Genomic DNA, 13,335 nt, shown 5'->3' with positions numbered 1-13,335 from the left:
GAGGGATGAAGCCCTGCACTGGGCTCCCCACTCGTGGGAAGCTTAATTCTCCCTCTCCCACTCCCACTGCTTGTGCTCCCTCTCTCGCTGTGTCTCCCTCTACCAAATAAATAAATAAAATCTTAAAAAAAAATTTTTTTTAATTGCACCCATTCTACTTCCATAATAAAGCTGTCTTTTCCTTACTCCTTAACTCAGTATCTCTCAATCAGATCTTTGTAATAGCCTTGTGACCAAGCTCCTTTTCACTGGTCTCTTTATTGATAACTAAATTCATCCTCTGAAAAACAGGTCTTACTTCATTCCCTCAAACAAAATTCTTCAATGGCTCTCCATGCATACTGATTTACTTTTGCAGTCTTTTGTTTTCTCCCTCATGCAAGTTACATGTAATACAACAAATTTCTTTCCCTCAATTGTGTCCTTCCTACTCCCACTGTTCCTTCTTGAACATCTTTTCTTCCCTCCATAATACTGGAAGCTGCACAAGGGAAGGAACCATGCCTGTTTTGTTCCTCACTATATCTATGCCACCTAGAACACTATATCAAATACTCACTGAATAAAGGAAAACCACTCTACTCTCAAAGTTCACTTAAGGGCACCTGGGTGGCTCAGTTGGTTAAGCCATCTGCCTTTGGCTCAGGTCATGATCTCAGGTTCCTGGGATCAAGCGCATAGGGTCTTTGCTCAGCAGGGAGTCTGTTTCTCCCTCTCACTTTCTCTTTGTGCTTTCTCTTTCAAATAAATAAAATCTATTAAAAAAAAAAAAAAAGGCAGTTCACTTTAGTGGCCACTCCCACCAAGGTCCTACTAAACTGCCTTTCTAAAATACCTGCAATGTCTTAGTCAAGTGAGGGTGGCATTTTGTGCCAATCTTAAGGCACTTAGTATTTGTATCCTATACATACATGGCTAATATGAAGCACATATTCTACGACAAACAACTTTGTCTGGTACATTTAGGAACCATCTATCACAAAAGCTTGTACAGAGTTTAAGTATACATAAATACACTTTGTTGCTATATTCATTCATTCACTCAATATTTACAGAGCTTATTACATGCAGGGCATAGTGCTTTGCACTAAAATGCAGTACTGAAAAAAGGACAAAGCTCTGCCCCTATGGAACTTACATTCATAATAAAGACAAAGGTAATAAACAAGCGAATTTCTTAAGGCAGCAAGTACAATGAAAATTACAGTGGAGGTGGTATGATCAATCCTAACTTGGGAAGACACATGCAAGAGACAGGATGAAAGAAGTATGTAAAGGTTAAAACTGGTCAAACTGGCCCACATTCAGACACGCTGAAGAAAATTACAAAAACAAAGTTTTGGGCACAAACATTTTAATCACTCAGTAATGGAAAATAATGTCTGCAACCAAAATATACATATGCTGATTAATTAAAGCCTACTAACATCCATTTCATTTAACTTTTTTTGGAAAAGGATAGAGGTTGGGTCCCTGGATTGAGAAGAAGGGGATCAAGGGTCCCTGGATTGAGAAGAAGGGGATCAAAAGCTCCATGTTGGGGCTCCTGGATGGCTCAGTAGGTTAAGCATTTGCCTTCAGCTTGAGTCACAATCCCAGGGTCCTGGGATTAAAGCCCCATATCCGCAGAGAGTCTGCTTCTCTGCTCCTCCCTGCTCCCGGCCCATGCTCACTCTCTCTCTCAGATGAATATAATCTTAATAAATAAAATTTTAAAAGCAAATACAAGTTCCACCTTGAACTTACTGAACTTGAGTTGCCTTTTAGCCATCAAAGTAGGTAAGTCAAAGAGACTACATGAAATCATTCAGAAGGTACAACATGATCCTGCCACAACTGCATATACTGTACATTATGCTAGGTGAAAAAAGTCAGAAAGAGAAAAACACTTACATGTGAAATCTTTAAAAAAACAAAAAACAAGTAGTACTCAGAGAACAGACTGATAGCTGCCAGAGGCAGGACATAAAGGATGGTGGCAGAAGAAATAGTTAAAGGGTACCAAAAGGTACAACCTTCCAATTACAAAATAAATAAGAGGTAATGTACAGCATGGTGACTTTAGGTAATAATACTATACTGTATATTTCAAAGTTGCTAAGAAGTAAATCTTAATAGTTCTCATCACGAGTTTAAAAAAAATTATAACTATGCATGGTGATGGATGTTAACTAGACTGTGAGGATCATTTTGCAATATATACAAATATGCAGTCATTATGTTATACACCTAAAATTATTATCATACGTTAATTTATCTCAATAGCAAAAAAAGCATATATTTTTGTATATTTAAAACGACAGAGAGAAAATAGGAAGGATATACAACTTAATATTAATAGTCATTAAATCCAAGTGGTATTAAAAATTTTTTGTTTTCATATCTATTTTTTTTATTTGACAGAGATCACAAGTAGGCAGAGAGGCAGGCAGGGGGGATATACTCTTTTTTAAAACAATATGGATTCTCTTATTCTTTTTAAGAAACAAATGTTTTTAAGTTTTTAAATTCAGCCACTGAGTGAAGAAAATAGTAAGATCAAAATAAAGAAACCAAAAGCCAGGAGTGAAAAAAGCTAGATTTTGGAGGCAGAAAAATTGGGTTTCTTCCATTTCCTAGTTTTTCCTCTGATAAGAACTATTTAAAAATAATGAAGTCCATATACTTGTATTCAAATTTTTTCCATAGAAAAACGTGCTGGCAAGAAAAAGTAGGTCTAGTGATCAATGTCTAAACCAGACCTCAACCCACCTTCAGAGGACTCTGACAAAAGCTCTTTCTGGTCTAGCCTGCATACAGTCTCAAGTGTACTCAAGTACTGCATACAGTACATTTCTCATCTCAAAGAGGATGGGCTACCACACAGTATACTTACTGCCTGCTGGGGCTCGCAAATTTATGGCTGTCAACAGTGATTAAACCTACTCTAATCTTAAATCTTGGTTTAAAAACTAAAACAAACAGGAAAATGGACACCAAAGTTTTGGTCTTATCCAAATTTAAAATTACAATCTAAGCATACACGTGTACAGGTCACCTAAATTCTAGAGGGCAGGTAGTGCTGCCAAGGGCCACTCTTTTCTTCTTGTAGGGATCAGTCTATCTTTCTACCTTTTACTGTGAAGCGACATTCTTAACTCTCATTCTTAACACTATGTACGCTTTGCATACTGAAATATGAAAACGGATATGTGGGTTCATAAAAACATTTTTCTTAATGTTATATTGTGAAAATAAGTCTATTCGAAAATATATTTTGAGCACCTAGTATGTGTCAGGCACGTTTCAGGGTACTGGAATGTTATCGGTGAACAACGCAACAAAAAACCTTGCCCTCAAGAAGAGCACACTACAGTAATCTATCTAGCAGCTACCATTTATGAAGCACTTCCATATCACTTGCCTTGTTTTGAACACTGTTCAGAATGTTTTACCAGTATTAACTCAAAACAACTCTTTGAGGTAGAAACTACTATTATTTCCCATTTTACATGTAAGGAAACAGACACTAAGGTGTTAAAAACTTGCCAAAAATAAGACAAGTCAAAGAAGAAGAGTCAACATTTGAACCTCAATAGTCTGGCTCTCAGTTCCTAACCTCTATGCCATTTACCTCATGTAGCCACTTAAACATATTCCAAATAAACTCATTCATACCATGTTCATATGCCAACAAATTAAGGCTCAAAATACATTCTTAGAGTAATACTACTTAGGTAGAGCTAAAGTAATTATTATCAAGTAAATCTGTAAAAAGACATTTTTAGGATCATTTTGCCAATCATCATCCAAGTTTTTTTTTTTTAAATAACAAATGATTCTTTTTCTAACTCCGCTTAGATGGAAAAGCTTCAATTTTCAAGTAGAAATGTCACTACTTAGATACCTGAAACCTAAAATTATTTTGTCAGTATTACAATTTTTTAAAAAATACAGTATTCTTAAAGATGATTTTAAAATGAACCCTAAAGCTGTGATTTTTTTAAATATAAAAGAAATTTCCTTTTGGAATATGAAATAAGAATATTATTCTACTGTAAGAAACTAGACAAACTGAAATCAGATCCAAATACAAGACCCATGTCTAATTTAAGAAACAGTGTAACCTTTAAAAAAAAATAGCACAACAGAATGTAAGCCTTGTGGTTTTGACTTTGAAGAAAGAAATTAACTCAAATTATCCCATTAGAGATTCCAATTTTGGTTTGTCACATCCCAGAAAAACTAAATGCCTTAAATTATCATTCAATTTTGAACATTCAGCAAATAGGTTAATAATTTTTTCTTAGTTTTTTCCTATATGAGCACAAAAGACAATAATCAACTTTTAATAATTATAAATGATATTCAAATTATTAATTTTAAAAATTCATATGCTATAGCCTCAAAAATGGTCTACTTGGCAAACATTCTTTTCCTTTTTTTTTTTTTTTTTTTAAGAGAGAGACAGGTGGTAGAATAGAAGGGCAGAGAGGGGGAGAGAGAGAAAATCTTAAACAAGCTCCAAACCCAGCACAGAGCCAATAAGGACTGGATCTCATGACCCTGAGATCATGACCTGAGTCAAAATCAAAAGTCGGATGTTTAACCAACTGAGCTATCCACGCATCCTTACTTGGCAAACTTTCTGAGATTCTGATATAGAAAAGAATATTTTCTAATACACCACCCCCACCCCTGGAAGAAAAGCAGCATCACACTATAAAAGGACAAGATTAGGTAAGGACTGCATGGAAATATGCCAGATTCCTGGAATACAAATCTTAATACAATCCACCATTAAGTTTAAAACAAATCAGATCCAGATAGCTAAAGAGGATAAGCTGCATTTATATGACTTGCCAGCAAAATCCAATAAAAAAGAGAATTGAGCAAGGCATTATGTTCTCTATAGTCCCAGTCTTAGTAGTTGCTGAAACATAGATACGTCTTTAAACATTAAACAGAGGCAGAGCAATTACCTAATAGAATAGTTTAAAAATACTGCTGGTTTACTTATCAACAAAACTAAGTATGTTTTGCCCTAAAAATAACAAGGGGCAAGTGCTTAGCTGACGTCCAACCCTATATATGAAATCTGTTAAGAGGACATTCTCAAGTAAGAGTGCATACTTTACTTTCTGAAAAGCAGTTTGGCCGTTTGACATGCAATATGTTCCTATCTTCTGACCTAGTGATATAACTCTGGAACTCATCCTTAGGAAATACAGAACACACTGATGTACACTAGCAAAACACAAAATTACTCAAAAGTCCAATAATGAGGAAATGATCAAAAATATTATGGTACAGCCACGAGATATGCCATAACAATAAATTATAAAGGCATTAAAATGGTTTTACACACAGAAAAATATATACACCATAATTAAAACAAACTAGGTATCATGTCAAAACTTTTAAAGTGTTTGGAGGGGCGCCTGGGTGGCTCAGTGGGTTAAAGCCTCTGCCTTCGGCTCAGGTCATGATCTCAGGTTCCTAGGATCGAGCCCCACATCGGGCTCCCTGCTGGGCAGGAAGCCTGCTTCTTCCTCTCTCTCTGCCTGCCTCTCTGCCTACTTGTGATCTCTGTCTGTCAAATAAATAAATAAAAATCTTAAAAAAAAAAAAAAGGTGTTTGGATATATCCATTAAAAAAAAGAATAGATAGATAGATAGATAGATAGATAGATAGATAAATAGGGGCAGCGCCTGGGTGGCTCAGTTGGTTAAGTGTCTGCCTTTGCCTCAGCTAATGAGATTAGGATCCTGGGCTGGAGCCTCCTGTATGCTTCTCCCTTGGCCTCTGCTTCTCCCCCCTTCACCCCGCCCCCCGACTCCTGCTCTCTCTCAAAACAAATATATAAATAAAAAAATTTTTTAAATAATAATAAAGACAAAAAGGAACTACTTTGAAATACTGACAATAGGTAACGCTGGATAATGAAGACAGGTTTCTTCTACTTTAGGGATGCCTGGGTGGTTCAGTCATTAAACATCTACCTTCAGCTCAGGGCATGATCCCATGATCCTGGGATGAGCCCCGCATCCAGCTCCCTGCTTGGCAGGAAGCCTGCTTCTCCCTCTCTCACTCCCCCTGCTTGTGTTCCCTCTCTCACTGTGTCTCTCTCTGTCAAATAAATAAATAAAATCTTTTAAAAAAGAAATTTTTCTCTACTTTATACTATCCTTTTCAAATTTCTACTAATGACCCTGTCTTATTTTGATAATCAGGAAAAAAATCTAAAGATAATATTTAAGTAACTAGTTTTTATAGGAGCAATGCATTTTGTATCCATGTTCAGTAATAATCCACTTTATCTCTGAGAAGGTTAAAAAGAGCTTTAAGTTGTGAGATAGCTAAGTCAGTAATTTAAAATGGATTATTGCACTATAACAACTTCTTAATGAGAACATTTGACTTTTGATATTCTAGGTCTGCATGGAAAAAATAACGGGAATAGGGAAGAGGGTAAAGAACTTGGAAGAGAAGCTCCTTGGCAAGATGCCTCATGTGCTATAATTCCAAACGTGAATTTGAAGACCACCTCACTGGAAGGCTACTTTCTACAATAAAATTACAAACATACTAACCTGTAGACTTGAGCCACATTACGGTTTCTTTAAAAACTATTTTCCCTATTCTTACGGTTTCTTTAAAAACTATTTTCCCCATTCTTACTCCAGAGTAATTAAGTAATAAACATTCTGATCAAACCCAGAATTATTTCTGCTTTTTAAAGAAAATAAACATAACTCAGTAACTCAACAATGCCTGTTAGCCAGTTATTTAAACGTCCAAATATAATATAATTTATATACACCTCTTTATACTTTATATAATCATTCTTTCCCCTTAATTCATGTCCTCATATATACATAGAAAGATATACACACACAAACACACACACAAAGTCCTCAAAAGTTAATCAACATGCTTCTGATGCCTGTGTTTAAAATGTTATCTAGATTCATAACAAGAGTATATTTATGAACATATTTTTTAAAAAGTTTTTTTAAAAGATTAAAGTCTCCTAATCTACAGCTCTATGATCCTAATCTCAGCTAGACTTCACAGAGGTAGACCAGAAAATTAGAAAGTGAACTAGCCCCTAAGTTCTAATTTTATCTCTGCTACTAGTTAGCTGTCTTACAAATTTCACTTACTTTTCAGGATTCTCCAGCTACACCTATTAAAAGGGAGTAAAATTAGACCAGTTTAATTAAAGTTTCTACAAACTCTGAAAAACTGATTCTGGGGCACCTAGGTGGCTCAATCGTTTGAGCATCTGACTCTCGGTTTTGCCTAAAGTCATAATCTCAGGGTCCTGGGACCCAGCCCCAGGGGAGCTTCACGCTCAGCAAGGAGTCAGTTTTAAATTCTCTTCTTTTGCCCCTCCCCCACACACATGCTAAAGAGCCTGTGCTCTCTCCCTCCCTCTCCCTAAAATAAACAATCTTAAAAAAAAAAAAAAAAGATTCTAGGTTCAAATTTCTACTATTGTTCCAAATACTTCATTTTCCTAATTCTCAGCAGTAATAAACTTTTCCTTGGATTAACCAATTTTGTATCAATACTTCACAAAAATGTAAACTTTTACACTATTCATTTTTTTTTAAGATTTTATTTATTTATTTGACAGAGAGAAATCACAAGTAGACAGAGAGGCAGGCAGAGAGAGAGAGAGAGGGAAGCAGGCTCCCTGCTGAGCAGAGAGTCCGATGCGGGACTCGATCCCAGGACCCTGAGATCATGACCTGAGCCGAAGGCAGTGGCTTAACCCAGTGAGCCACCCAGATTCCCCTACACTATTCATTTCTAAAACACACTCTATCTATAAAAGTTAGCCTATAACACTTTGGTAAATACTATTAAACATTTCTTAGGAATTCCTGTAACCCATGTAAGAGTCTCTGCTAAAGATTACTCAACATACATTACACATATAGGACACATGATTTATTACGCAATAACTGCCATAATACTTAGCAATAAGCAATAATATTTCATTCCCTAACGTTAATGACAAAATTAAAGACCAGAGTTTTTTAATGTTCAAAACAAAGACAACACTCTATATGTTCAACAAGAATATGAATTTTAGGAATGAACCTCTCTGTTAATAAAATGCCTAATTTCAGAATGAGCCAAACCGTACAAAATAATGCAGCTTCACAAACCTTTTGAGTGAGTTAAATGATTATTTCTGAAATTTTTCTTAACTTTTTTTTTTAAGATTTTATTTATTTATTTATTTGACAGAGAGAGATCACAAGTAGACAGAGAGGCAGGCAGAGAGAGAGGAGGAAGCAGGCTCCCTGCTGAGCAGAGAGCCCTATGCGGGACTCGATCCCAGGACCCTGAGATCATGACCTGAGCTGAAGGCAGCGGCTTAACCCACTGAGCCACCCAGGCGCCCTTTTCTTAACTTTTAAAGCAGAAGATAAAGAAAGCCGCATTTTATGCAAAAAGTCAACTTTTACCAAAAGAAAACTGGCATTCATGAGGCTTTTCATACTGGGCAAGCTACTTTCTCAAGAGACACAAAGTACTCAAACCATCGGTGTTTGAGTCTACAAATCAAATATTTTATACAAAATACAAAGAATAGTTCAATTAATTTTTTCAAATATAAGGCTAAATTTACTATTTTGGAAATATTGTTTTTATCTAAAAGTCTGTAAAAATTACTAACCTTTTCCTTGTCCTCAATATTTTCTTAATAATCACAGATTTAAGTTAGAGTCTGAGTTTTGTTTTTTTTTTTAAAGGTATGAAATCGGGGCGCCTGGGTGGCTCAGTGGGTTAAAGCCTCTGCCTTCAGCTCAGGTCTCCATCCCAGTGTCCTGGAATCAAGCCCCACATCCGGCTCTCTGCTCAGCAGGAAGCCTGCTTCCTCCTCTCTCTGCCTGCCTCTCTGCCTACTTGTGATCTCTGCCCCTAAAATAAATAAATAAAATACTTTTTTTAAAAAAGGTATCAAATTTACAGAGGTTTCTTTTTTCTCAGCATCTTAAATGCTACAACCAACTACAGTCCAGATTTTTTTCTAAGCCAAACCTATCCACATCATAATTCAAAATGAACTGTTTAATTAAAAAAAAATAATGGAACCACCAGTTAGTTCACTTGGAAGTCAAAAGGTTTCCAGAAGCTCTGCTGTTAAAATAATCTAATACAATATTTTTTAATGGGGGGGTGTGCATGATGTGATTATTTGCTACAATCCACAAATCCACTACTGGAAGCCACATTTAGATAAATCAGTTTCAAGGAAAGAAATGACCCCAGCTAATGACCTTCTGAATATTGTTTAAAACACTGTGTCTGCATTAAAGAAGTGTATCTGCTACAAATAACAGCACCACTTACCTAGTCCCTTCTATGGGGAGCATGGTGCTAGTCACTTAACATCCGTCATTTCATTTACTGCCCAGAACAACTCTTTAACAAACCTATTATCATCTCTATTTAATAGATGAGAAAAACAAGGACTGAAAGAGGATACAAAGCTGCTAAGTGGCAGAGCCAGAATGCAAACCCACAGTTCCTTGACTTGAAAGTTCTTGTTCACATTAAGCTAAACCGTCTATGAAAAATACAGTAAGCATGATTTTCAGGCTTATGTCTTTACAAGCTCTTCAAAGATTTACTGAACTTTTTCAGGTTTCCCAAGCATAACTACTCTGCAACAAATACAACAATTAATTGTAGTAATGCACCTACATGTACACTGTATATTAACTGAGTCTCGTCAAAAGGATAGGGTTCTAAGGAGACTCCAATTCTTTTTTTTTTTTTTAAGATTTTATTTATTTATTTGACAGAAAAAGAGCACAAGCAGGCAGAATGGCAGGCACAGAGAGAGAAAGGGAAGCAGGCTCCCTGCAGAGCAGAGAGTCAGATGTGGGGCTCAATCCCAGGACCCCGGGATCATGACCTGAGGCGAAGGCAGAGGCTTTAACCCACTGAGCCACCCAGGTGCCCCAGGAGACTTCAATACTTATCTGAAAGGAAAACCAGAAAATCTACAATTAACTGAGATCTTATCTTTTCTGTATGGTATAAAAACTCTAGTACAGGGGCACCTGGGTGGCTCAGACAGTTAAGCATCTGCCTTAGGCTCAGGTCATGATCCAAGGGTCTTGGGGTTGAGTCCTGCATCAGGCTCCCTGCTCATCCTGAGTCTGCTTCTCCCTCTCCCCCTACCTCTACCTCTACCCCCTGCTTGCACTCGCTCTCTCTCACATGCTCTCAAATAAATATTTAAAATAAATAAAAGCTCTAGCATGAGTATTTAGCTAAAATCTTTTAAATTAGTTTTAGTGCTATCATATACTTTCCACTCAACCTGTTGCAAAGATAGTTATCTCGAGCCAAAAACATATCACAAAAGGAGCCAAACACATAGATAAATTTTCTTTTACACTTCTATGCAATGTTCCTCAAAGGAAGTCTGGATCTCTGCTAATCTTTTTCTTCAAGTCTTACTCTGCTGCTCCATTACTGCAGGACTAAGAGTCACATGTTACCTATTTTCTCCCACAAAGGAGCTGTGTTTGAATCATTCCTGTAACCAAACCAGTTGGGCAACTCGTCTATTAAATAAGGATTCCAACCATTACCTAAAAGATGGAAGGACTGCTGCCATGTCTCTTAGAACAGTTCTGAAGCTTATCCCTGACAAGTACAAGCACCTATCAGCTAAAAGTGAGTCACATCAACTCCCTGCCTCTAAATTAAGATTGAAGAGAATCTTTTCCTCTCTTATTCCTTCCCCAGCTAACCACCCAAGCAAAATTTAATCATCATCCTTCCACTCAATCACTGGGGAATAAACACCACATCGTATACAGGTTCCCAGGGCAATTTCCTCGCTAGAAACCCATTTCCCGGGCCTGGAACAGACTATGTTCCTGCCCAGTCTCTTGCCCACCCTCCCTTTCAAGGAAAAATCACCCTCACAAAAAGATCAACCCTTCTTCCTTTTCCAAGGAAGCTGAATGACTACAGATGCATCTTTTCCGACTCCTGGCTCTGAAAAAGCAGAAACCCCTAACTGCCTGGCTAAATAAATGCTGAGGGCTACAGCGAACTGGACTGGCTGGAAGGGTTTCTCCCCAGTTTCTACCAGCGAGACCAGCAGCAATAAACTCGGTTCCCCGCCCCCCACACGGGAACGACTGAAACCTAGTAACTAAATTACAGGGAACATACTGCCCACGGAATCCGACAGCCCACACGGGTCTCCTGCTTGCCTCCCGATGGGGCTCTCCGTCCGGAGTGGCTACTGGAGGGACGCTCTGGAGTCTCACGCGTCCTCACAGGACCGAGGGACAGCTTGCCAAATCCCACCCCTCGGGGAACTGACAGGCGTTAACCCTGCAGGTACCCCCACAGACCAAATCCAAAGGAAACTCAATCCTTAAAAACGCGACAAGGCCGATTTTACCCCTTCCAAGCTCCGGCTGCGCTGAGAACCTCGCTTTCGGTAGAAGGTGACTAAATAGAATTAACCCTTAGACTGCCGATCCAGCGCTACCCCTCGGTCACCAACACGCGGGAACTCCAAACCTCGGCCCCCGCGGGGGTGACAGGAACGGCTTGCCTCCTCCCCTCGTCCCACTCTCATTAGCCCCACCGCGCTGAGGGCAGCCCCGGCCCGGGCCTTCGGGCAAGAGCCGGGCGGGCGGGACTCGCGGGCTGCGGCGCCCCGGGCGGGTGAGCGGGCGGCACTCACCGCGATGACATTGACGAAGGTGGTCTTGCCGGAGTACTGCAGCCCCACCAGCGTCAGCTCCATCTCCTCCTTCCAGAAGAGCGAGCGAAACCAGTCCAGCAGGCGGGAGATGAGCGCCAACATGATGGCGGCCGGGAGGGAGAAGGAACGGGCGGGCGGGAGGACGGCAGCAGCGACGGCACCCACACGAGCGGGCCTCAGCCCCGACCCCTCAACGGCTCCTCGGGGCCGCGGCGCACCACGGGCGGACACAGGCGGGCGGCGGCGGCCGAAGCCAGGAAGCCGAGCGGGTCATATGACTCGCCCTACCCCACACGCTCGTCCGCGCGCCACCACCGGCACACACGGCAAGAGCGACGTGGCCTGTCCGGCCAGGTGCGTCGGCCGCCTGCAGCGCCACCTTCTGGAGCCTCCCTGCAGCACCGGCGCCGGGGAGCTGTCCCTGGGCTCCCTACCACCCCTTCCTTACTCATTAACGCTGATTAGCTAGCTCATCGTTCTTTCTACAGTTGTTTATTGACAGTCGGCTCTATGCGGAAAATCTTCAAGACTCTGGGAGATTGAGCATGGAATAAAAATCCCTTCCTACATTTTTGGTATTAGCAAAAGCAGGAGAGCCACAAATGTTTATCAAGCAGAAACTGATTTAAAAAATCAGTGTGGCCCCCCAAAGGGAATATTATGCAGCTGTAAAAACAAATAAGGAAATTCTCTATGAACTGAATGAAATGATGTCCTGGAAATGTTTTCAAGGACTGTAAATACTATGTACATATATATACAAGAATGTATTGTATTTGCAAAAAGAAATCCTAGAAGACCAATAAAAACGGTTTCTTATGAGCTAGAAGAAACTGAATGGCCAGAGACAGGAATGGGAATAAGACTTCTCTAGGTATCTTTTGTTTGTTTGTTTGTTTTTTAAGGATTTTATTTATTTATTTGACAGAGATCACAAGCAGGCAGAGAGGCAGGCAGAGAGAGAGAGGAAGGGAAGCAGGCCCCCCGCTGAGCAGAGAGCCCAATGCCGGGCTCAATCCCAGGACCCCAGGATCATGACCTGAGCCAAAGGCAGAGGCTTTAACCCACTGAGCCACCCAGACACCCCACAAATAAATAAAATATTTTTTTAAGTTTTTTTTTTTTAAGTGAACTTTCGTAGTTCCATGGAGAACTAGCTATGGAAAGGCATTATGGGTTGAATTGTGTCCCTCCAGAAGATATGTTGGAATCCTAGCCCCCAATACCTCCAAATGTGACCTTGTTTGGAAATAAGGCCATTGCAGACATAATCAGTGAAGATGGTCATACTGGAGTAGAGTGGGCTTTTAATCCAAAACAACTGGTGTCCTTATAAGAATAGCAGAAGATACACAGTCACAGGAGAGAAGACCATGTGATGATAGAGGCAGACACTATTAAGTATGCAGCTGCAAGCCACAGAACACCAAGGACTAGCCAGCAAGGCACCAAAAGCTAGTAATGAGGGAGCAGAAGGCAAAGCACAAGCTAACACCTTCCCCCGCCAGCCCACTCCTGGGTGGGACTTGTATGATATTCTTCCAGGAACCTCCCAATTAAATGCTAATATATCTTGCTAGAGGGGACTACAACC

The 13,335-nt window shown here is 39.7% G+C and overlaps 1 protein-coding gene across 1 annotated transcript in view; it reads right to left on the bottom strand.

Annotated features, from left to right (window-relative positions):
- ARL8B (ADP ribosylation factor like GTPase 8B) overlaps positions 1 to 12,074 on the bottom strand; it is a 51,470-nt gene extending 39,396 nt beyond the window's left edge. The window contains 2 exon segments of the mRNA XM_059390204.1: positions 11,721 to 11,894; positions 11,896 to 12,074. Coding sequence (XP_059246187.1) covers positions 11,721 to 11,894; positions 11,896 to 12,015 — 294 coding nt within the window. The 5' untranslated portion in view covers positions 12,016 to 12,074.
- Positions 12,075 to 13,335: the final 1,261 nt, after the last annotated feature.

Source organism: Mustela nigripes, chromosome 2 (assembly GCF_022355385.1).
Source record: "Mustela nigripes isolate SB6536 chromosome 2, MUSNIG.SB6536, whole genome shotgun sequence".
NCBI lineage: Eukaryota > Metazoa > Chordata > Mammalia > Carnivora > Mustelidae > Mustela > Mustela nigripes.
Note: the sequence above shows the minus strand (reverse complement) of the source record. Positions and strands in the feature narration are given on the sequence as shown.